The sequence below is a fragment of the Leucoraja erinacea genome, chromosome 23, assembly GCF_028641065.1.
Source record: "Leucoraja erinacea ecotype New England chromosome 23, Leri_hhj_1, whole genome shotgun sequence".
Taxonomy (NCBI): Eukaryota; Metazoa; Chordata; class Chondrichthyes; order Rajiformes; family Rajidae; genus Leucoraja; species Leucoraja erinaceus.
In genome coordinates, this window is record NC_073399.1 from 876,996 (window position 1) to 902,484 (window position 25,489).

The 25,489-nt window shown below is 42.2% G+C and overlaps 1 protein-coding gene across 5 annotated transcripts in view; it reads left to right on the forward strand.

Moving 5' to 3' along the window:
- LOC129708089 (myosin-10) overlaps nucleotides 1-25,489 on the forward strand; it is a 117,288-nt gene that overhangs the window by 81,943 nt on the left and 9,856 nt on the right. For all 5 annotated transcript variants that reach the window (XM_055653633.1, XM_055653632.1, XM_055653634.1 and 2 more), the window contains 18 exons: nucleotides 1,088-1,196; nucleotides 1,871-2,002; nucleotides 3,382-3,588; nucleotides 4,170-4,307; nucleotides 5,718-5,841; nucleotides 8,197-8,368; nucleotides 10,117-10,329; nucleotides 10,718-10,862; nucleotides 12,275-12,481; nucleotides 13,060-13,164; nucleotides 13,927-14,079; nucleotides 15,209-15,457; nucleotides 16,374-16,586; nucleotides 18,005-18,217; nucleotides 18,908-19,069; nucleotides 19,590-19,718; nucleotides 21,328-21,416; nucleotides 24,228-24,351. In XM_055653633.1, the coding sequence (XP_055509608.1) occupies nucleotides 1,088-1,196; nucleotides 1,871-2,002; nucleotides 3,382-3,588; nucleotides 4,170-4,307; nucleotides 5,718-5,841; nucleotides 8,197-8,368; nucleotides 10,117-10,329; nucleotides 10,718-10,862; nucleotides 12,275-12,481; nucleotides 13,060-13,164; nucleotides 13,927-14,079; nucleotides 15,209-15,457; nucleotides 16,374-16,586; nucleotides 18,005-18,217; nucleotides 18,908-19,069; nucleotides 19,590-19,718; nucleotides 21,328-21,416; nucleotides 24,228-24,351 (2,884 nt within the window). The remainder of the gene's footprint in view (nucleotides 1-1,087; nucleotides 1,197-1,870; nucleotides 2,003-3,381; nucleotides 3,589-4,169; nucleotides 4,308-5,717; nucleotides 5,842-8,196; nucleotides 8,369-10,116; nucleotides 10,330-10,717; nucleotides 10,863-12,274; nucleotides 12,482-13,059; nucleotides 13,165-13,926; nucleotides 14,080-15,208; nucleotides 15,458-16,373; nucleotides 16,587-18,004; nucleotides 18,218-18,907; nucleotides 19,070-19,589; nucleotides 19,719-21,327; nucleotides 21,417-24,227; nucleotides 24,352-25,489) is intronic.

The window sequence follows — 25,489 nt, forward strand, 5'->3', positions numbered from 1 at the left end:
GTTTTTAACACGGAACGTCTGTTTTGCATTCAACTCTCCCTATCCATTCTGAATTGTACTTTTGAGCAGATCTCCCAAGTTTCCACATGAAACATGTGGGGGTTCACAAGTGTGTAGATGTTGTATGATTACTGACTCGCTGTTCAACCACTGGGTAATATTTAGTTTTCCTGCATGCTGCATTTCTAAAACGGTCTGAAGAAGTGTTTCGGCCCGAAACGTTGCCTATTTCCTTCGCTCCATAGATGCTGCTGCACCCGCTGAGTTTCTCCAGCTTTTTTGTGTACCTGCATTTCTAAAACAGCCTGGCTCTTTAATCTTTCCAGTTAAGGGGATGAAGTTTGTAGTTTCTCCAAAGTACTTTTGAGTCATGATGAGTTCATGGTGTCAAGCGTATGACCTTTTGTCCGTATGGTGCAGTGGTGCTAACCAGCACAAATGTTGGAGAATTGGGTATTGTCTCCTTAATAAGTTTAAGGCAGTGGCAATGTGATAGAAACGACACACATGGCACAGCTGGTAGTGCTGCTGCATCACAATGCTCTAGTGATGTGGAATTAATCAGTGGTGTAGCTGGTAGATCTGCCTCACAGCACCAGAGACTCTGGTTCGATACTAACCTCGGGTGCTCTGGTATCCTCTTGCATCCCACAGATGTGAGGGGTTTGTAGGTTAATTGGCCTCTAACTTGATCCTAATGTGCAGGGAATGGATGAGAAAGTGGGATAACATAGCTACTGTGATTGGGTGATCGATAGTCAGCAAGGAGTCGGTCCGCTGGAGGGCTCGTTTCAGTGCAACATTTTTCAGTCAGAAACATTCAATGGTGACTACACACAAACTCTGGGTAACGACATGTCTTTGTACTGGTTTCCACTCGTACCCCCACGATATAGTTTGATGGAATAATGGACGACTGTAAATTGCTTCAAATGTGGGGTTTTTGAGGATGTGGGGTGGATATTCAGGATTAGTGTATATGGGATTCCAATGGGCTGAAAGGCCATGCTGTATTCCTCTTATGACTCATTGACAACTGAATTGGCTAAATCTCTAAACTAAATGAATACTCGTCTTTGCTTTACAGGGCATTCTTACGAAAGCAACAACAGTTGAGTGCACTGAAGGTTTTACAAAGGAACTGTGCCGCTTACCTGAAGCTCCGACACTGGCAATGGTGGCGACTCTTCACCAAGGTTGGATTTGCACCATGTCTCCACAGATAGTCCAGAACTGAGATTATACAGACTTGCTTATTTATGTTATTAGATAGTTCACAACCCAATGGTGGGAACGTTGAATTCACCAATTGTAAATAGCCCCCTTCACTTTCCTGTGCCTTCACCCTGGTGCGCACTAATCCCTCGCGTTACCCACCCCCCCCCCCTCCCCAAAATCCTTCCTCCCAAGCCCCTTATACTCTCCCACCTGTATCCCTCCACCTGGCTTGACATTTCACACTCCTTCCCTCTTTATCTGACTCCCTTGTGTCTCCTTTTCATCACTGGTCTTCATCACTTACTCCATTCATCAAATCCGTCCTCACCTGTATTAATCCATCACTCACCTGACATTGTCTCTTCTTCCCCACATGCCCCACACTACAATCAGTCTGAGGAATAATGCCAACCCGAAACAGTCTATTAGTTCCCTCCACAGATGCTGCCTGACCCACTGTGTTACTCCAGCACTGTCTTACATATGTTAACAATTTGCTGTAAGATTATGAACCTCGGTGTTTTTGAATTTGAATTTGATAAAAACTCAGGATCGCTTTTGATTTTTTAAAAAAAATCAACTTTTTAACGTTTAAAGAAGCATTTTTTTTGTTAGCGCACCATCTTCATTGACCAAGTTGTGTGTTTTTCAGGTGAAGCCACTGTTACAGGTAACCCGTCAGGAGGAAGAATTGCTTTCCAAAGAGGATGAGCTGACAAAGGTGAAAGAGAAGCATGTAAAAGTGGAGGCAGATCTTACAGCAATGGCAAGAAAGAATCAGCAGGTGTGTAGAGTCATGAACAGTACATGGCTTTAAGATCCATGGCAAATATTTAAATCTAAACATCTAAAATGTACACTTTTTTTCCAGCAGTGAGATAAACTAGCAGAGCCAATTCTAAAATAGTCGTGAGATCTGGAGGTATTTTTGCATCGATTGTTGAGAGTGACAGAGTAGGTTTATCTCTAAGGTGGACACAACATGCTGACCTCCCTTTGATTTAAACCAGCATATGCAGTTCTTTCGTACACAGAATAGGTTTAGAGTTTGTTTTTATAAGTAGAGATAAAAAGCACAGGACAGAAAATTCATGATGATCTATCTGGCAGAGTTTGCAGACATAATGAGTATTTTCCCCATTCTTTGTGCCATCTTTTGGAGAAATTGATAAGACATTGAAGAGGATGTTGAAAAGGCGAATCGGAAACATTCTAAATATGAGGGACTACAATAGACAGAAGAACATGTTTTTGTTCCTTGCACAGAGATGATTTTGAAAAGATTGATCTGAACTATTTAAATTAATGAACAGCATAGACGGATTCATTGTTTCCCTTGAATAATTCAGTAACTGGGGGACATAAAACATAAGTAACTGCCAAATAGCCAAAAGTGAGATGAAATATTGCATGGGGATTTGTTTGGGACTGGCAGGCTATCGTCGTAGTAGTGGAGACAGACAGATTAAATAGTTGGGTTTAGAAGAACTGAATAAGTGAAAGGTTTGCAGGGCAAACAGTGAACGGGATGAGCATTGAACCATTAATGATCTCAATGGCCTCGTTCTATGCTGCAACTGTTCTGTGATTGTGTGATTCTCTCTGGAGACTGGCTTGTTAATATTAGACGAACTGAAAAGTCAAAATATTGAATCCATTTGTGCCAAAGTTGCCGAGAAGTTCCACGCAACCAGAGAGCGTAGAGTGCAGCACAGTGACGCAGTGGGAGAGGTTTGTGCTTTATTTTCCAACTCTGGACTGTATTGTACACACAATCCATCTATAGGAAGTTGCCACAGTTCTGTTGACAGAGACATTTATGGGAATAAAATGTTTTGCTTTGTGTGTTTTTACCCCACCTTTTATGAGGCTGACCATTTCCAAGGACTTCACAATTAAAAAACAAAAACAAAATTATATTTAGCCACTTAAACAGATAATACAGTGGCAGAGCAGTAGAGTTGCTAGTCAGCACCCAGGTTCGATCCTGACTACGGGTGCTGTCTGTTCAAAGCTTGTTCGTTCTCCCCGATATTGGTTCGACTGAAGCTCCGATGCTGAGGTGTATTTTCACATGCTGGTCATCTAGTTCTGAATGGGTTTTGTTAGTGTAACTCGTTGTTCAGCGTATCAGTGATGAGATGTGATGAATGCTCCCCCTAGATAATTGAAGAGAAGAATATTCTGGCCGAACAGCTGCAAGCTGAGACTGAGCTCTTTGTAGAAGCAGAGGAAATGCGAGTACGTCTAGCCAATAAAAAGCAGGAACTGGAGGAAATCTTGCACGATTTGGAAGCGAGAGTGGAGGAAGAGGAGGAACGAAACCAACAAATGCAGAATGAAAAGAAGAAAATGCAACAACATATTCAGGTGCATGCACAGTTGACAACTTTGATTAACTTTTAGTTTGAAAGTGATTATACAAAGATGGATGGATACTAGTCATTGCTATTTTGTGGTATCCGAGTAAAGTCTGTTTTTGTGTCCAGATTTGATGCAAGGCTTTTAATTATTTGAGGATGGGTAATTTTACCTGTACATGTAGTTTTGGCCTTTATTGATCTATCATTTTTAAGCCATATTTTGAATCATGAAATTACAGAAAAAATGTGCACTGTATCTATAAAGAAATATTTTAAACATTGAAGTGCAGCATATGATGTTTTAAAGTTGTTATTTCCCCCTCATCTCCCTGCGCAATCCCTCTTGCCATTTGGTATTTTGCCCCACTTGACATCTGCCAAGTCTTTTACGAATAATTTAGAGAAGAAAAAAAGTCTCAAAGTATCTCTTTTGAATAATTCTCAAACGTGTGTGTGTGCGCCTGTGTGCGTGTGTGTGTGTGTGTGTTTACTCGGCAGGTACAGTGGCTGTCTTCAAATTGCTGAGATATCGGGGTTCTAACTCGCGTGCACAAACCAGAAGTAATTTTAATAATGTTTTCTTACCAGGATCTAGAAGAACAACTCGATGAAGAGGAAGGTGCTCGGCAGAAGCTTCAGCTCGAGAAAGTTACAGCAGAGGCTAAAATCAAGAAAGTGGAAGAAGAAATCTTGATGTTGGAAGACCAGAATTCTAAATTATCAAAAGTGAGTTCCACTGCAGGAGAACTGTTTTAATGGCCATTACAGAATATGCCAAAATGTAGTTGGTGACTGTTACCGTTCAATCTTTGGAGAAAATATTGTCAGTAGAACTGTATTTGATTTTCTTAATTTCAGATTTCAAGTAGTTTAATAATTTGTTTTTACTATTCATTTCGCCCTTGATTTAACCCCTTGATTTAACCCCTTGCCATCAAGGGTGGGGGGGGAGAGAACTGAGGAATGGCCAACAATTCCTTCCCTACAAGTGATGTGCAGGCTGTTAGACCTTCAAGAATCATGTGCGTTTAAATGCCCTATGTAATTCTTTCTTGCAGCAGCATAACTGGCCTGTAAACATAATAAACCAAATAAATAAATTTAAAAGACAATATTTTAACAAAACCAGACGAAACCCTGAAGTCCCCACCACAGCCAAGTTCAAAATGTAGTTGGTGTTTGTGGTGTTCAATAGATTAACGGTTATTGGGAAAAAGCTGTTCTTGAACCTGGTGGTCAGTTTTCAGACTCCTAATTCACCTTCCCGATGGCAGGAGTGAAAAGAAAGCATTCCCAGGATGGTGTGGGTTCTTGATGATGCTGGCTGCCTTTGTTGAGGCAACAACTCCTGTGGGTCTCTTTGGTGAGGAGTTCAGTACCTGTGATGGACCGAGCAATGCCCACTACTTGTTGTAATCTATTCCTGGGGGTTTGAGTTGCTGAACCAGGTCATGATGCAACCAGTTAATATGCTCACTACTCTACACCTGTACAATTTTGAGAGTATTCGTCAAAACACTGAATCTCCTCAATGTTCTAAGAAAGTTGAGGTGTCGATGGGCGCTCTTTATAATTGCATCAATGTGCAGGGTCCAGGGTAGATCTTCAGAGGAGGATTTAGTAACGGGTCTAGGTTAAGACGTGGTCGTAGAGTCAGAAGAAGGGTCTCGACCCGAAACGTCACCCATTCCTTCTCTCCAGAGATGCTGCCTGTCCTGCTGAGTTACTCCAGCATTTTGTGTCTATCTTCGATCTTCAGAGATCTGCACACCCAGGATTTTGAAGTAATTGGCTCTTTACCACGTCCTGCCAATAAAGAGGCTTCTTGGCCTTAGTGATGGTGAGAGCAAGGTGTTGGTTCTGGCACCAATCAATCAGCTGATTGCTCCCCTCCCTCCTAAACTCTGACTCTTTAATGGGAGCTAAACACATGGTCAACTTGGAATCATATTGAAGAATGCACCTTCATGTTGATATAGAATGCATGGTTTATTTTAAGTTGGGTCATTCATGATTTGAATCTTGCACAATGCTTTCCTTAACAGCTTTAGATGTTGGAGAAGTGATTTGTTTTGGAAGATGCTAACTTATTAAATGAACTAGTGGTTAATTTAAAAGATGCTTTTAATATGACAGGAGAAAAAATTGTATGAAGACCGGCTTTCTGAGTTTGCTTCGCAACTGGCAGAGGAGGAAGAAAAGGCAAAGAGTCTGAGTAAGGTCAAGAACAAGCAGGAGATGATGATCACAGACCTAGAAGGTAAAGTGCCCTTTGCTCACACTACTAGTGTAACCAGTTACATGAGCGATGAGCTTCATTTGTAGCTTTGACCCACAAGTTCCCAACACAAACTGAATGTATTGGATGGAATGATTGAACTTCTGATAAATAAAAATGCAATTTAAACAGAAATATGTTACTATTTCAAATGTGATCCATCAGGTCCCTGAAGAGAAATAATGGCATTGAATGTTCCTGGACTAGTAACCCAGAGACCAGAGCTTAATGAGTTAGACTTTACTTTAGAGATACAGTGTGGAAACAGGCCCTTCGGCCCATCAAGTCCTCTCTAACCGGCGATCACCCTGTACTCTAGCACTATCCTGCACACTGGAGACTATTGACAATATTTTCCAAAGCCAATGAATGTGCAAATCTACATGGTCACAAGGAGAACATTTAAACTCCGTACAGAGAGTCCGCAGTCTGGATGAAACCTGGGTCTCTGGCACTGAGGCAACAACACCACTACTGCCTGATTAGGGGAGACAAGTTTAAAAGCTTCCAATTTCAGTTAATCACGTGGAAAATACAGCTAGCAATTTGATCGTGAAACAACTGGGCAGTTGTGTAAACCTGTCATTCTCAACTGCCCGATACAAAACAACACAGACAGCAATGTGATCAGCTCTTAACTGCAGGCTGGTGCCTATGAGTAGGTTAAGGTGGTCTGGCTCAATATCATTTATTATTGTTGTGTGACAAAGATGCAGCCCGTCACCAATGTACACTGTAGACACAGGAACTGCAGATGCTGGTTTACTCCAGCTGTTTGCGTCTTTTTGTAACTCAGCAGGTAGGGCCAGCATCTGTGGAGAACATGGAGGGGTTGGGGCTCTTCTTCAGGCAAAGAATATGATTGTGAAGAGGGGTCCTGAACTAAAATATAACCAATCCATATCCCATAGATGCTGCCTGGACCACTGAGTTACTCCAGCACTTTGATCTATTAAAGACCCATTCCTATTTGCCCTTGAGATGGTGATGGTAAGCTGTGATCTAGGATTTTCCCCGAGGTCAGTTAGAGATGGGCACATCCTCTTAATGGGAGAAAATAGTTGTTCCTTCAAACTAGGTATTGAATGGGTGTTTAAAATGACGCGGCTTTTTGATTCACTTTGGTTATTTGCTGGAGTCTTCTCTTAGCTGTTGCGTTCACTGGTGATGGGAACGTTTTTACAGACCTTTAGCCAAGGTGTTCCCTCCTGGCTCTGCTTAAGGCCTAGTTTGAGAGGTGAGAGCAAAATGTAATTGTTTTGTGCCAGTCTCCATTTACGTGTAAATCTGGCAGGTTACTGCCACTGCAGATTCCTCCCTCAAAATGGATCCCAGCATGTGGCAACTTCCAACGGAGGATGTTGGATAATAATAGAAACAGCAGTAGAGTTGCTGCTTTGTAGCGCCTGAGACACTGGTATGATCCTGACCATGGGGACTGTCTGTATGGAGTTTGTACATTTTGTGACCCCGTGGGTTTTCTCCGGGTGCTCCGGTTTCCACCCACACGCCAAAGACGTATAGGTTTGTAGGTTGTGTAGGAAAGAACTGCAGGTGCTGATTTATACCGAAGATAGACATAAAAAGCTGGAGTAACTCAGCGGAACCGATGGCATTTTGACCCGTTGAGTTACTCCAGTTTTTTGTGCCTTATCTCAGTAGGTTAATTGACCTCGGTAAAATATTGTAAATTGAACCTAGTGTGAAGGATAGTGTTAGTATGCGGGGATCGCTGGTCGGCGTGGACTCGGGCCGAAGGGCCTGTTTCTGCACTGTATCTACAAAGTCTAGAGTAAAGCCTAAATCTAAAACCAGTAGAAATCCAGCAATTTAATTTGAATATTTTCTCACAAACACCTGTTGCATACAATCCAACATTCTTATCTTGTGTATACCTGAGTAGCATGTTTTTGTGAAAGTGTGATCTATGCAGCTTGAATGTTTTAGTTAAATATGGTTGACAGTAGTGGATTGATATTCTACTTGGAAAGCTGAACATTCGTACCATTGGGAGAAGAAATATTTCTGAATATTCTCCATTGTTGCTCTAGTACTGTGTCAGAGTCGTACAGCGTGGAAACCAGACCCTTCGGCCCAACTAGTCCACACCAGCCAACATGCCCCATCTACACTAGTCCCACCTGCCCCCGCTTGACCCATAACCCTCTAAACCTATCCTATCCCATCCATGTACCTGTCCAAATGTCTTGAACGTAACAACAGTACCTGCCTCAACAACTTACAGCTCGTTCCATTTACCCACCACCCTTGGTGTTTAAAATAAAACTCTGTGTTCTTATTAAACCTTTCCTCCCTCACCTTAAACCTGTTGTGCAGAACGTTTGAAGAAGGAGGAGAAAACCAGACAAGAACTGGAAAAATCGAAGCGAAAACTGGATGGTGAGACCACAGATTTACAAGATCAAATCGCTGAGTTACAGCAGCAGATTGAGGAACTGAAGATACAATTGGTGAAGAAAGAAGAGGAGCTCCAGGCTGCCCTGGCCAGGTTAGCGCTGCACATCGATTGTACTCGTTATTGTGATGCAGGCTGCACAATAATTCATTCCCATTTGCCATGGTGATGGTCAACTGCTATCTTGGTCTGCTGAATGTGGCTTCTAAAGGCAATGTAGTGAGTTTGGAAGTTCGAGGACTGAGTCGCAGATCTGTGAGTTGCTGTTGATGCTCTGTACTATCTGTACTACATTTTGTACAAACTATCTTGAGGGTGACTGTTTGTGATGGTCGATGGGATGTGAATCAAGTAGGCTGCTTTGATCAAGTAACTCAAGTGGGGAAACGTGGAAGCTGTTCCTGTTGTAGCTTCTCTCATCCAGGCAAGTTTTGTGACCCATCACTCTCCTAACAAGTGCCTGGAATTTGTTGAAACAGCTTTAACAAATCAGGAGTTGAGTCTCACACCACTGTAGTTATTCTTCAGGCACTGCATTTGTGTGTTGACTGCATGATGAGCCCCACCCAATAATAGTGATCATTACTGCTGTAGACTCAAGAAGGAGTTGGAGTTTTATTGTAGGTGGTTATTGTTGAGCAATTGTGGTAAGAATGTCACTTCCCATTTAATTAGCACTCGCTGATTAGTTTATTCCTCATTTGAAAACTGTTGGATGAACTTCAAAAGATGTTTTGAGGTTAAGTTAAGCATTCAACATTGATATTGGAGTTGTTTGTAAATGGGAAATGAAGGAAGCAGCGGAGACCAAATGAGCAGTGGGGTTTTGGAGCGACGAGGGAGGTAGACTGAGAATCAATTTACGTGGGTAATTAAAATACCAAGAACTACAATACTGCAGATGCTGGAAATCCCAAATATAAGCTTTCATGTCCCGTATACTGTAATGGAAGAGATGAGAGTGATGCAGTTATTCAGTCAATTAGACCACAGAGAAAGTCTTGACAAGCATTAGTCTTGGGAGCATAGCCTAGTTCTAACAGCTTTAAAATCCAGACTAAGGGATCACTAAAAGTTCCAAGGTTTGTAATGTGTGTAAAATGCATTTAAGTGGTGTCTTGATCAAAGTTGTGCAGGATTTGGGGATACATTGTGCAGAAGAGTATATCCATTGGAAGTGAAGCGTGGAATTAGGATGACGCCTAAACATTAGAGCCAGACTCTGGGAATGAAATTGGGAATTCAAGCATTTTCCTTTACAATCAGAAGTAGTCCTGGAAACAAGATTAAAGCAATTGTATGAATACAGGCCAGAGATTTGCCTAGAGACCAATAGCTGAAGGCCATAAACTGCCTGCTCCTATTTCTGTTCAGATGTGTTTGGGCATCCTTTGATTCTGTTGGTGTTATTCAATACTATTTAATTTTGGACAGCACCTGGATACAATCTACAGAAGTGGCCTGTTGAACTCTGCAAATAAAAAGTCTGATTTGAACAACGATGGGGCTTTGAGTTTAACTCCTGGCAGTACGAGTCCATGGAAAATTAATATTGGAACATAGAATAATACAGCTCAAGAACATGACTATCGGCCCAGTGTCTGTACCAAACATCATGCCAAGATCAACTCTTATCAGTCTGCGTAAAATCCATATTCCAACATATCCATGTGCCTATCTAAAAAGTCTTTGAAATGTCACCAAGTGACTTCCTCAACCACCACCCCGACAGCACATTCCAGGCATCCACCACCCTATGTGTAACAAAAGACATATGCCCCACACATCTTTAAACTCCCCCTCACCTTGAAGCTAATCCTCAATCCGTGTCTTTCTTTCAGAGGTGATGAAGAAATTGTTCAGAAAAACAATGCGATCAAACTAATCCGGGAGCTGCAGGTTCAGATTTCCGAGCTACAGGAGGACCTGGAATCGGAGAAGGGTGCCCGCAACAAGGCAGATAAGCAGAAGAGAGACCTAAGTGAAGAGCTGGAAGCTTTGAAGACTGAATTGGAGGATACTTTGGATACCACAGCAGCTCAGCAAGAACTGAGGTAAAGTTCTTGTACTGAAGCTATGATTGTTTTAGACTTGCTCATTTACACCACTTGGTCTTTACAACTGGAGTTTTGAAATGCAATGTCTTCAGCTGTTTTGATAAAGTACTATTTGTTTATGAAACACTTGTGTGGTGCCTCATACGAATGGCCTTTTTGTCTATTAAAGCCGAACGGTGGTATGAGTGGGAACTGCCCAGTCCAGCCTGATCTCATTGTGGCCCTTGTCCCTTCAACCCTGGAACCTTCCTGTGCAAAATGCTGTTCTCCTAGCTATGTACTTACACGAGTACAATAAAGTTTGTACTGAAGCTGATAATTGTATCAATAAAGCAAGTCAGTATTTTTAGATTAAAATTCTGACATGCCTGTTACTTAACGACAGATCCAAACGTGAGCAGGAGGTAGCTGAGCTCAAGAAGGCAATCGAAGAGGAGACTAAGGCCCATGAAGTCCAAATCCAGGATATTCGTCAAAGACACAGTACTGCCCTGGAGGAGCTCTCCGAACAACTTGAACAAGCCAAGAGGGTCAGTACCACAGAGTTTCCCTCAAAGTGCATTTTGAAATATAATTACAGGATGCAATCATGAGAATGAGAGGTTTAGCTCATCAATCTATGCATGGGACAAAACGTTTGGCAAATTTATATTGGCAGGTGCCAGTTTGCAGTATTTAATTTACTAATTGCATCCCTAGAACTTGTCTTAATTATTAGAAAGCCTTTGTTGACTCTGACTAACATGCAGAGTGTCATAGTGGACGGCATAGTTGTGCAGCAATCGAGTTGCTGCCTTACAGTTACAGCACCAGAGAGCCGGGTTTCGATCTAAACTGTTTGTACAGAGTTTGTACGCTATCCCTGTGACCGCATGTGTTTTCTCTGGCTGCTCCGGTTTCCTCCCACACTTCAAAGATCTATAGATTTGTAGGTTAATTAATTTGTGTAAATGGTCCTAGTGAGTATGGGGTGATCGCTGGTCGGCGTGGACTTGTTGGGCCGAAGGGCCTGTTTCCATGGTGGCCTGACCGATGTTGCAGCGGCCTCTGCAGTCCGTCTGGCTTTTTAAAACGTTTTTGTCCTGTTGAATGTATAGTTTGTTGTGGTTTTTATATTGTTTTTAGCTGTGTATATGTGGGGGAAACTTTTAAATCTCTTCCCTGTACGGGTGACCCGACCTTTTCTCTGTCGGGTCTCCGTTGTCGTTGGGGCCTAGCACCGTGGAGCGGCCTCCAACCAGAACGACCTGGGGGCTCCAGTCACGGAGCCTGCGGACTCGCCATCGTGGGGCTGGTCGGCTTCGGAACGTGGAGAGCTGTGGTGGCGCGCGTCTGCGTCCCGACTCCGGAGCTCAGAGGCTCCTGTTGCAGGTCCGGTGAACGGTGACATCGGGAGCTCACGTGTCCCTGGAGGGAGACCGCTTTTCGGAGCTCCCGCAGCGGCAACTTCTCCCGCCCGTGTTGCGGGGTTGAAAATGACCCGGAGCGGAGCCTTACATCGCCCGGCGCGGCTTTAATGGCCGTGGGACTTTCTAGCGCCCGCCAGGGGCTCCAACATTAAGACCCCGGAGCGGGGCCTTGCATCGCCTGGCGCGGGACTTGCCATCGCCCGCTGGGGGCTTTAACAACAGGAGAAGAATGGAACACAGGGGAGAGGCAAGACTTTGCCTTCCATCACAGTGAGGAGGAGATTCACTGCGATGGATGTTTGTGTAAATTGTGTTGGTGTGTGTCTTGGCACTTGTTGGATGACTGCAGAAACCAAACTTTGTTTGAACTTCATTTGAGGTTCAAATGACAATTAAATGTATCTTGTATCTTGTATCTATCTTGTAGAATGATTATTTCTTGAATAAACCACATTGAATGTTCTTTACAAGTGTACTCTTACGGGTGAGAACTTGCACAAGTAAATTATATATTGCTTCTATTTTATTAACAGCACAAGGGCAACTTGGAAAAGAGCAAACAGGGTTTGGAGAATGATAACAAGGAGATGGCTGGTGAGGTGAAGAGTTTGCAACATGCAAAGGCTGAATCTGAGCATAAACGCAAGAAGCTTGAATCACACGTGCAGGAGTTGCAGCTCAAGTTTGTAGAGAGTGAAAAGGCAAAAGCTGAATTTTCTGATAAGTCCCACAAGCTTCAGGTAAGAAATTTGAGAGTAATATTTTGCAGCGGTTAAACCCCACTAAGTAGTTTATGATCTTTGCTTTGGGGCAGCGTTTAATCTTGTTTGGCATAAGACCTTTACGGTTGATCATGTACTATAAATATTACTTAAATGAAATTTCTTGTCTTTTTAAACTTTGGGAGGACAAATGCAACTATTTGGTTGGTTGGTAGCATTTTTTGTTTCTGCTGTATATTAATTTTTTCATCCAGGCCACATGGATGTTGGAAACGATTAACAAATGGCACCTTGGTTTATGCTAGAAGTGAACCTGTTCTGTCTCTAAGTTAAATTGATTCCAGATGTAGTTAGTATCTGGCACTTCTAGCTACTTTCAGAATTTATATTTTATATCATTTATTCATAAAATGATTTTTTTCAGAATTTGTATATTAATCCTATTACCTGATGGCACTTGGGCAGAATATGCATGTTAAGGCACGACAGCCCTTTATTTGAAATTGATGCCAAGAATGTTTGTGTAATAAATGAGATGGTAGAAATATCTGAGATTTATTTTGTACACGTGGTGGATTTGCCCTCTCCTTTACTAGAATGAATTAGACAATGTCTCTGGACTTCTCGAGGAAGCTGAGAAGAAAGCAGTGAAACTAACGAAAGATACTGCCAATTTGGAATCTGCACTTCAAGATGCACAGGTAACCGAACCGACATGCGTCAATGTCAAACATTTTAAGGGAACTTCGTGTTAACCAGAATTTCTTTTGGGTGGAAGAGAAAAGGACCACTTCAAATATCAACACTACAGGGAAGAGCTGAGATTTAGATGGTTGACACATTATTTTTCCATTTTAAAAACAGCCTGATGAAGACAAAGAACCTCAAATGCTGGCTTACAAAGAAAGGCACAGTACTAGAGTAACTCAGTGGGTCAGGCAGCATCTCTGGAGAGCATGGGTTGGCGATGTTTTGGGTCATGACTCTTCAGATGGAGTGGATTCTGAAGAAGAATCCTGACCCAAAATATCACCAATTCCATGCTCTCCAGGGATGTTATCTGACCTGCTGAGTTACTCCAGCACTGTCTTCTGATCTCTTTCAACTCAGCCAATTATGGAAAAGGATGAGCCCAGGGACCGGCTGCCTTTGAATGACTTGGTACTCACACCATACATCCACAGCCTTGTACTTGTATTTTGGGGGGGAAGGTAGCCACGTGTAGCTTGTTCCCAATTTATAGATATTGGTTCTTGGTGAGAGATCAGTCTGTCCTAAAAAAACTGGTAACTTCTTAAGTGTGAGAGTTAGTCATAGTGGATGGGGAAAATAAGAAGGGTTTTTAATTTGGCTAAGCCTGCCACAACGTTTAGTTTTTGTACCAATAACATTATATTAAATATAAATCATTGCTCCAATTTATCAATACGATGATTCATTCTGTTTGCATTTGCATTTAATAGGAGCTGCTACAAGAGGAGACACGGCAAAAACTGAACCTCAGCAGTCGCATTCGACAACTGGAAGAAGAGAAGAACAATCTCCAAGAGCAGCAGGAGGAAGATGAGGAATTGAAGAAGAGTCTTGAGAAGCAGTTGGCCATTCTCCAAATCCAGGTATTTGTTGCACCATGTGAAGGCAACTGTTCCCGTGGTAACTGGTCCTGGGCAGTTATTTTGTTTTTTTTTTGGCATGCATAGGATAGATGATCAAAACCATTTTTCCCCAAAGTTTAGTTTAAATACAGCGTGGAAAGAGGCCCTTCGGCCCACTGAGTTCATGCCGACCCACAATCTCCGTACATTAACACTATCCTTCACACACTAGTGCCTCTTTACAATTACACCAAGCCAATTAACCTACGCACCTATAGGTCTTTGTAGAGTGGGCGGAAACCAGAGATCCCGGAGAAAGCTCATGCAGGTCACAGGAAGAACGTACAAGCTCCGTACAGACGGTACCCATAGTCAGATCTCCGGTGCTGTAAGCCAGTAACTCTACCGCTGCGCCACTGTGCTGCACACCGTGTAAATATCAAACACTAGATGGCAGAGCTTTATGGTGGGAGGGACAAAGTTTAAAGGAAATGTTTTATTTTTTTTTGGGTGGTGAGTGGGGCATTTTTTTATTAGGGTGGTGAGTGCCTGGAACACACTGCCAGGGGTGGGGGTGGAGGCAGATACAATGGTGGCACTTAAGAAGCTTTTAGGTTGGCACATGGATAAGCAGAGAATGGGGAGATGTGGACTGTGTGCAGGCACAGTAGATTAGATTAAACTTGGCATCAGATATTGGGGGCCAGAGGGCCTGTTCCTGTGTTACACTGTTCCATGTATAAATGACTTTGCCTGTAAAGAAATTATACTGATCCTAAACAACTTTGATGCAAGTACAACAAACATTTTCAAGTCACTTAAAAAAAAAAATAATAATAATAATTTTAAAACAATAAAATATTGCCAGGCAATCTTTAGCACTTTAATTACTCGGCAAAGTATCGGACTGCAAATTGTTTTTAATTCAGACTGCAAACATTTTTAATCATTTACCTCTGCCTTTCTTGTGGAAATATTGCTAAACTTTTTGCAAAGTAATGCTGCAAATGCAATTTTCAAACAAAGTAACCTTGTTGAATTAACATTTTTTGCGATTTAAGAGACAAAAAATCATGTTGTGATTCTTTTGAAAAATGTATTTCTTTGAATTGTGGGTTTGTGCGATTAATCTCTTAATCTCTTAATGTAGTTGACTGACGCAAAGAAGAAAGTGGATGAAGATGTGACGACAATAGACGGGCTGGAAGAGGCCAAGAGAAAACTTCTGAAAGATGTGGAAGCGCTTACTCAACGCTTTGAGGAGAAAACAGTGGCCTTTGATAAAATGGAGAAAACCAAAAACCGTCTGCAACAGGAGCTTGATGATCTGTTGGTGGACCTTGACCATCAACGTCAAATTGTCTCCAATCTTGAGAAAAAACAGAAGAAATTTGACCAGGTACGATTGATATTGGTTTGTTATTGCCATGTGTATTGGGGATAATGGAGAATCTCGTGTGCGTACAATCCAATGAGATTGGATGATACTGTATATGAATGTAACCAGCCAAACACAACAGGTAGAGCAAAGAGAAAAATACCAAAGTACAGAATGTGGTTTTCAACATTGTATTTCAGCTGGTAATACTGATTTCTAAATGTGAAGGGAGATACAAGGAAAGGCTCTTTGGCCCATCACCAAGTCCATGCTGACTATTGATCACTGGTTCACTCTAGTTCTGTTTTTCCACTTTCTCATCCACCCTCTACACACTAGGGGCAATGTACAAAGACCAATGAATCTACAACCCAACATGTCTTTGGGATGTGTGAGAATCTGGAGTACCTGGAGGAAACCCACGCAGACACACAGAGAATGCACCCAAGATCAGAATCGAGGCTGGGTCATTGGGGCTGAGGCAGCAACTCTACCAGCTGTGTCGCTGCCATCCTACCTGGAATATGATTTGTTTTAATTTAAACGATTATATTTGATGTTGGGTCTTTTGGAACCAACACAAGATGGCATGTTCCATCTCCATCTTGCATCGGTTGCTGTGGTTTTCATGGTTCTGGTTGACTAAAATGAGCTTCAATCAAGTGGGTTTTTCAACCCCCAAATCATTAACATTCAGCAATTTTACAGCTATATAGCTCTTGGAGACTTGAGCAGACTATGTCACTTGATGGCTATTCTGTATCACAGCTCAGTTGAAAATACTAAATTAGGGAAAAAAGTGGAGGATTAAAACAGTCTGATTTGAAATAAAACCTTTAAAGAATCCCAAATATGCTATAGTTAATTACTCTAAATGTTATAGATTTATATGTATTAAAAAGTTTCATTATTTCAAATGAACTTTTGTTTTGACCAGATGTTGGCTGAGGAGAAGAACATCTCTGCTCGCTATGCTGAGGAAAGGGATCGCGCTGAAGCAGAAGCCAGAGAAAAGGAAACAAAAACGCTGCTGTTGACCCGAGCGCTCGACGAGGCTCTTGAAGCTAAAGAAGAGCTGGAGAGACACAACAAGCAACTCCGCGCTGAAATGGAGGACCTGATGAGCTCCAAGGATGATGTGGGCAAGAATGTAAGTTAATTCAAAGAACCGCAGAACAATGTATAACTACAAATATTTGGTACTTCAAACTGGCCTTCCTGAATAGTTTGGAGTATATTCGCTAGTAGAGCTTTGTATATCCCTATTGGATTGCACATTGAGGCTTTCCTGTCACAAACACACATTATCTCATTTAGAGTGGAGGTGAGGTTGAATTGAACAGGATACTGAGTTGGATGATCAGCCATGACCATATTGAATGGTGGTGCAGGATCGAAGGGCTGAATGGCCTCTACTCCTGCACCTATTTTCTATGTTTCTATGAATTTCTTTAGCCAAAGGGTGATAAATCTATGGAATTAATTGCCACAGACGGTGGTGGAGACCAAGTCATTGATTGTTTTTAAAGCAGAGATTGATAGGTTATTGATTAGTAAGAGTATAAAGGTTACGGGGAGAAGGCAGGAGAAGGGCATTAAATAATAGATCAACCATGATCACATGGCAAAGCAGACTCAATGGCATAATTATTTTCTTGTGCCTAGGATCTTATGATATCAGTGAGATTTGTTGTTACACCTGCTCACCTGCCTTTAGGCTTTATCTGAAGCTTGATGGAACTTAGCAGTCACTATATGGTTACTTAAAATAGTTTGGGGATTTCGAGTTAACTTGTCACTTTCAATGTTTTAAAAATGCTATTAACAGAAATGGTCTGATCACAAATTTTCAGTCATGGGCATCAATATTTTTTAGTAGCAAAGTGGGTACAGGATTGGTTCAAAATTTCAAAAATAATTTCTGTCCTTGCCAGCTTACTGAAAAGATTAAAAATAAATAAAAAATAAAAAATAGTGTTCCTTAATTTTAAAAGTAACAGTTGGCTTTTTATTGGTATATTTGTTATATTGTTGGCACCCTAGTTATTTCAGGAGTTACTTCCGATTACAATTTGGGATTCTAGCAATGAACTTTTAATCTGTAAATCTAGTCTTGCCTGAAGTTAGAACTGCTAGTGGGACTATGAGGAAAACACTTCTCATTTAAGCCATGGATAGAGTTAAAATGCTTTTTTTTATTTTTAAGATTTCTTTAAAGTTAGGGCCTGGAAAGTATTTTTAGATATCAATATACTTTCGGCTGGAAAATGTTTTGGATGTTCTCCATTCATATGTCACTCTGTATAGTTAGAGGCAAGGATAAGATGTTATGTAAACTAATTTTCAAGGCAATTTAATGTCATTGTGTCACAAGTGCATTGTTCGATGATATGTAATATCTTGGTGAATTGCAAAGGAAGGTGAAACACTTGAGTTTGGACATGTCTAGTTGGCACACTGTAAACTGATGTTCTTGTTACACATAAATAACAATATCACCCTGGAGAAGATGGGAGCTAGCTCAGTAAATAGATGTACCTGAGTGATCTTGTCTTTGTATTTGGGAAGGTGCATGAACTTGAGAAATCCAAGCGGGCCTTGGAGCAACAGGTGGATGAGATGAGGACCCAGCTGGAGGAGCTGGAGGATGAGCTGCAGGCCACAGAAGATGCCAAGCTTCGTTTGGAGGTCAATATGCAGGCCATGAAGGCCCAGTTTGACCGGGACCTGCAGGCCAGAGATGAGCAGAATGAAGAGAAGAAAAGAATGTTGGTTAAACAGGTAATATCTTCAACCGAAGATCATTTCTCATCAATATCCTGTTCACCATCGAAGTAATTTTGTTAAAGTTTCACGGTCAGTTTATTGTTACATGAACCAATTAAGGGACAGTGAAATTCAAATGACTTAAACCACCAGATGGTGCCATCAATTGCTGCCTCTCCAACGGGGTCGACTTTGGGACTCCAACTGTGGGTGACTTTAACATCACGGAGCCCACGGTCTCTGGTTAGACACCGGACATCAGGGGCTCCAGGCCGCGGACATCAGGGGCTCCAGGCCGCGGAGAGGTTTCGACCACCCCCGGGGGGGGTGCGGGGGCTTCAACTGAGGGAGTATAAAGAGGAAGAAGATTGAACCTTATTGCCTTCCATCACAGTAGAAAGTAGGACCGAGTTGTAATAACGAGCAGGTAGACAAAAGTGCTGGAGAAACTCAGCGGGTGAGGCAGCATCTATGGAGCGAAGGAAATGGGCAACGTTTCGGGTCGAAACCCTTCTTAATAAGGAGCATATGATCAACAGTGTAGCTTTGCCGATTAAATTTAAAGTATTTAAATAAGTAGAATTAGGATGCAGCGTTAGATCTGAAGTTAATAGACGTTTTTTAACTACACAGTTGAGTTTGGATTTAGTGGTGTTTGGATGAGTGAAGGGGTCGCAGTTCAGTGATTGTTGCTTCACGCCACAGGTTCGTGAGCTTGAAGCCGAGCTGGAAGATGAACGGAAGCAGCGTGCACAAGCAGTCGCCATGAGGAAGAAGCTGGAGATGGACCTTAAAGACCTGGAAGCACAAATTGAGGCATCGAATAAAAGTCGGGATGAGGCAATTAAACAACTCCGTAGACTTCAGGTAAATCATTTGAAACTTTCACAATTACAGTTTGCTTGTACAAAGATCTAGGTTCTTAAGTTGAAGAACCTCAATATGCAGTTGTTACATTTTAAATGAATGATTGTGTAGTTAGCAACGTTAAGTTACATTAAGTTTGCACAAAGCATGATACGTTGCCTTATGAGATTGAAGGACAATGTAAACAAAATAGACAAAAACAGGCAGCACTGTGGCACACTGGTAGAGCCACTGCCTCAAGGGTAGTTAAATCTTGACCTCAAGTGCTGCCTCTGTGGAGTTTGCACTTTTCACCCTGAGACCGCGAGGTTTCCCTGGGTGCTCCAGTTTCCTGCAAGTTCTATGGGCATATGGGGACCGTTTGTAGGTTAATTGGTCTCTGTAAATTGCCTCTGGTGTGCAGAGTGGAAGTGGGATAGCGTGAATCAAGTGTGAACAGATGATAGACAGTCCATGTGATTCGATGGGCTGAAGGGCCTGAATTTTTCAATCAATCGAAATTCTCAAACTTGTTTTGCAGGCACAGATGAAGGACTACCAGCGTGAGCTGGAAGAGGCTCGTGTTTCCAGAGATGAGATCTTCGCTCAGTCAAAGGAGAATGAAAAGAAGCTGAAGAGTCTGGAGGCAGAAATCTTGCAGCTTCATGAGGTCTGTTGATCCCAGGCACCACTGCTTCAGTCACCGAGGCATTTGGACACTGGCCAACCTAAGGGCCAGTGTATTTGTGCACACAAATCTCATGCTTATCTGCACAGATAAAGTACGCTTGAATAAAGAGATTGATATATAGTGTAACCATGTAATCGGAATTGGAGGAGGTTCGCTGATATAGGTGATGGACAAGCATCTAATTTGCCCAACTGTGTAAAATGTTGTACGTAATCTACAAACTGTCTGCAATGGGAAATTGAGACCATTTGCATAATGATGGGTTTTTAAACAGCAAACCATATTGCACTGTTGCTGACCAAATTGTGCTCTATAGATATCCAGGTCCATCGCTGATTTTCTGGCACCCTTGGTTCCAGAGCCTTGCTGTATTATCTGTTTTGCATGGCTAGATGGGGGGGAGGGGAAAGAGATATCAGCCCACAAAGTCGGCCTTGGAAGTTGGCTATGGGAACGGATCTGCCGACTCTGGCCAGGCCAGAGTTCCAGAGCCCTGGCTACAAGGGGCAAATTCTACCAGCCGATTGCCCGCGGAAGTCCCGATGAGGATGAGATTGGCTGCCTCACCCGGCTTAGGCTCCACTTTTTCGGGGGCACATCCGGAAGGATTTCAAGTGCGCTCTTGTAATTCTTTTTTCACGATTAAAGGAATTTTCCCAATTGCCGGAATCAGTTGCCGGAAAATCGGTGGTGATCCTGTGGTAATGTCCCTTTTCAGATGTTATACAACAGTAATACTGTACCAACGTCCCTGCCCATAGAAGCAGTTTACCCAGTTCTTGCTCTGAGCAGTGAGAGATAACTGATCAGCATCCTGATCAATGCTTGGCTATTTACAAATTGCAACACAATATCTGTAGTTTGTCCTTAGCTTGGAATATACAATATACTTTGGCACAGTAAGCGTATAGTCATCAACACCAGTATATCGCAGTATTTCTGCAATTCTGGGTGTGAATAAAACTCTATAATAGATCTATTTAATGCAATAAATCTTAAATCTATTTGCATCTGAATGTGTAGTATGGAAAAGCCACCCACAAGGGTGCATGAGATACATGGAGTCAAAGGAGATGAACTAGATTCCCAGGGTAGAAATATTGAATACATAATGTGGCTGTAAGGTGCGGGGGGAAAAATTCAACGTGTCTGGACCACGCTGATAGAGATGGAACTGCAGGCAAATGCAGGAGTCTGCCTTTGAGGTTTTTAGTTATACATGAAATGGAAGAATATTGATCACATGCAGGCAGAGGAGATGAGCTTCACCTGACATGTTTGGTATGGACATTGTGGGCCAAAGGGCCTATTCCTGTGCTGTACATGGTTCTATGAATGGAGCCAGATTAAAGATCAGGCACGATCTCCTTAAAACATAGCGCAGGTTAATGGTCGTAAAACTGGTTGTACATTCGAGGCAATTAATTAACATTGATTCACACTAAAGAATTGTTTGTTTTTTAATCGGGCTGTCCTATGATGCGACTAATGTGGCTGAAACTTGCAGAACTGTTTCTAAGTTTGTTCTTCAGTGCTATGACGGACCTGTATCATTGGAACTGGAACTGAACTTTGCACAATTTTACAGGAACTGGCAGCTTCGGAGAGAACACGACGGCATGCAGAACAGGAACGTGACGAGTTGGCAGATGAGATTGCAAACAGCACATCTGGAAAGTAAGGGAGCGTGACATCGGCCCATTACCCCAGTTTTTAATATAAATTGTTTATTTAAAGCTCTTGAGTTGCCACGATTACATCTAAATTAAATTCATGTGTCAACAGTAATAAAGTCTTGATCTTGTATCTCCAGACTTTGCCGTTATCTGAGCATACCCAACTGCAGAATGTTTACAGTGGGAGCCAAGCTAGTCCAAGCTTTAGTGTTTTCTTAGGATTTACATATATATCGAAGGAAGGTCAAAATACCAGTTCAAGATTGCCTCTTATTAGAATGTTTGCTTTGACCTAATCAACTTCTGTAGATTTATAATGTACAGCTGCTAAATATATTTTGACTAGAGGGCCACAAATGTAACATATTCCAGGTCATCTTGGATAACTTGGTCACTCCAGGCCATTTTTCCTTCATGCCAGGATTTTATTTTTCTCTGCGGTCTCACGGACTTTGTTGAAATTGTCATGTCCTGTGTAGACTGGGTCATGGCTTCTGACTTCTGGGTCAAAACCTGATTTGGTCTTTGACTGACGTATGTCAGCACTTGCAACAAGCTGGCATGGAGGTATTCAGCCATACACATTACATGGAAGCAAGCTTGGAAATCAGGAGAGAAGCAGGGTGTAACACTATGGGCGTTATCATCTCTCCCCCAGCCAACAATGGCCCACTTTGGGTTCTACTCCTTGGTCATCGGTTGCTGGCCCTGATTTGTTCTGGCCTTTTCCTACCTAGAGTTTCCCTGCCCCCACCCCACTCTATTTTCAGTCTGAAGAAGGATTCAGACACGAGCCTCTTCCAGCTCACGTTGGTAGTCCTTCATCTGAGACTGCAAAAAAGTTTGAGAATTTCGATTGATTGAAAAATTCAGGCCTTATCTTCAGTATAAACTAGCATCTGTAGTTTCCTCCAGCACAATGTCATATCTTGTTGCATATTCTCCCAACCACAATAGTCTTGCAATCCATTTTTCAGTCAAAGGTTTCAACCAAACCTTAGGTTTCTAATTAGTGGCATGGTTATTGAAAAACAAACTTATTTCCAGTGGATAATAATGCTGCTTACTTTTCTACAGGGTTTCAGTTGATAAACATCAAAGGCTAATGAGGAAAAAATTCCAAGTGGTTTAATTTGGTTCCTTGTGTGTGTGTGTGTCCTTTTAACGGCACATCTCCAGTTTTTGCCTCATGGTTCATCCTTTCTCCAAGACCCTGTTCTTGTTTTAATGGTGTTGGGAAATCTTATTTTCACAAGTTCTTAAAATTGTGTAATTCTATCCTTGCTGGCTTCCAGTTGGGACCTTTAACAGTTCACTCATCAATACACTCTTGTGTACGTATCTCTGAAGTTGCTTCTTAGTTCTTGGAAACGTCCAGAGATTCTGAAGCCAGAACTATTGTTGAGCTTGATTAAGGTCCAGAAATGAATCTTTTTCTCAATCTTCACTGCTGAATGAATCCCCCCCCCCCCCCCCCCCCCCCAAATGGTGCTCCTTTGTAAATTGGCAGCACAGACGTTGGGCTCTGGGTCTTTTTATTTGGCATTCATTTTGTGTGTGTGTGTGTGTGGGGATGGGAGGGGGGGGAGGAGGGGGGGTTCAGCCAGGTTGCACAACAGAATATGAAAGTAGCAGATGGAGAAATCTATTCATCTTGTGCATTTGGCAGTGTCTAAATGCTACATACACCACGGATGCTGGTGAATTTTCATGTTCATGAATTATAGGAGCAGAATGAGTCCACTCGGCCCATCAAGTCTACTCTGTCATTCAATCATGGCTGATCTATCTTTTCCTCTCAATCCCATTCTCCTGCCTTCTCCCCGTAACCCCTGACACCCTCACTAATCAAGAATCTATCAATCTCCACCTTAAAAAATATACATTGACTTGGCCTCCACAACCATCTGCGGCAATGAATTCCACAGATTCACCACCCTCAGACTAAAGAAATTCCTCCGCATCTCCATTCTAAAGGTATGTCCTTTTATTCCTGAGGCAATGGCCTCTGATCCTAGACTCTCCCACTAATGGAAACATCCTCTCCACATCCACTCTATCCAGGCCTTTCACTCTTCGGTAAGTTTCAACGAGGCCCCCTCCCATCCGTCTAAACTCCAGTGAGTAAAGGCCCAGGGCAATTTCAGTCAATTGCATTTACTTTAAAGTATAATAGAAATGTGAATGGTTGGGTTCTGCTGCCTTGCTGTGATGCAACTTTTCAGTCTGTTGTGTTTTTGGAATGTAAAGTGAATGTTGGGGAAGCAGATTGTGTCTTCATTTTTTGAATTTATATAATCTGTATACTGGCCTCTAATCTCCAAGAATGTACAATATAAACAACCATAAAACCCAAGCATTGCTTATCACCTGGTTAGCATGCCATAGCATTGGTACAATTAAATAATAGATTGGTCAGAAATCACATTTTGAATGGTTTTATTTCCAAAGTAGAATATTTAATTTGGAACCAATTGTTTGGAAGCACACTTCCTGACACTAGGGCCACCCTTGTAACATTAAATCAACTAATCAATTTCGTACTAATAAATAGAGGCACGAAGACCTGCAGATGCTGGTTTACAAAAAGGACTTAAAGTGCTGGAGGAACTCAGCAGGTCAGGCAGCATCTCTGGAGAATGTGTGGATAGGTGACGTTTTGGGTCTGAAGATGAATCCCAACCCAAACGTCACCTATTCTTGTCTTCCAGAGATGTAACTCCCTGTTGCTCCAGCACTCTGTCTCTTTGTAGTATCGGTAGATATCTGAATACTTGAATTCTGATTTTAATTTGACCTTGTGGTTACTTAGGTCTGCTCTCCTGGATGAGAAGCGTCGCCTTGAGGCTCGTATTGTCCAGTTAGAGGAAGAGCTTGAGGAGGAGCAGAGCAACATGGAGCTTCTCAATGACAGGTTCCGTAAGACTACCATGCAGGTTAGATTTGCTGAGCTTGATTAAAGTTACGCTTGTACAGCTTGGTGTTCATCCCTTTGGCATTTGGCATTTGTTCTAAAGATGGAAAGATACATCATGGAAATGGGCCCACGACAACCATCGATCACCCGTTCTATGTTATCCCACCACCACCTCATCCACTCCCTACACACTAGGGCCAATTTAGAGGTCAAATACCCTCCAAACCGATCCATCTTTGGGATGTGGGAAAAACCCGGACCACTCAGTGAAAACCCACTCGGTCCCAGGGAGATTGTGCAAACTCCTCACAAACAGCGCCCAAGGTCAGCATTGAACCCAGGTCTCTAATGCTGTGAGGCAGCAACTCTATGAGCTGCTCCACTGTGCTGCCCACGGCATGGCATGATTTGTAATACTTCTGCAAGTCACATTCTTAACTAGTCTGCATACTGGACATTTCTGTATCGTGCTGTTATGGTCTTAGATGTAATTAAATCTCAGCCGTAACTTGTAGAGAAAACACTGCAGGAGTACCGACACACAGAGTTCTTCAGTAGCTGCATTTATGGTGAAATGCATGGGTTGCCAGACACTCTGAGCAGTCCCAGAACCTCTGTCAAAGATAGCTTACCTTCCTGCTTTTTAGTGAATAAACGAGTCTCTTTCATATTGCCGCAGACCAATAATTCCAAATTGGAGCCATAATTGCCAGTCCTGATCCTCCTGATATAACAGAACCCCAAGTTGAAAGCTCTAAGCCCATTCTAACCAACTATCATCCCATCCATTCCATCTCCATGTGGTAGAATTTTTATTTGTGTATTGTGTAGAGCAACATGAGAATTAGATGTCATTCAAACAACAAATGTCATCTTTTTTACATGATTCTCTCAGTTTAGTTTAGAGATTCAGTGTGGAATCGGGGCCCATCCACCCATTGAGTCCATGCCAACCAATGCTTCCCTGTACACCAGCACCATCCTACATGCTAGGGACAATTTACAATTTTTACCAAATCCAGTTAACCTGCAAACCTGAAGAAGGGTCTCGACCCGAAACGTCACCCATTCCTTCTCTCCAGAGATGTTGCCTGTCCCACACCTGTTACTCCTGCATTTTGTGTCAACCTACAAACCTTTACATCTTTGGTGGGAAG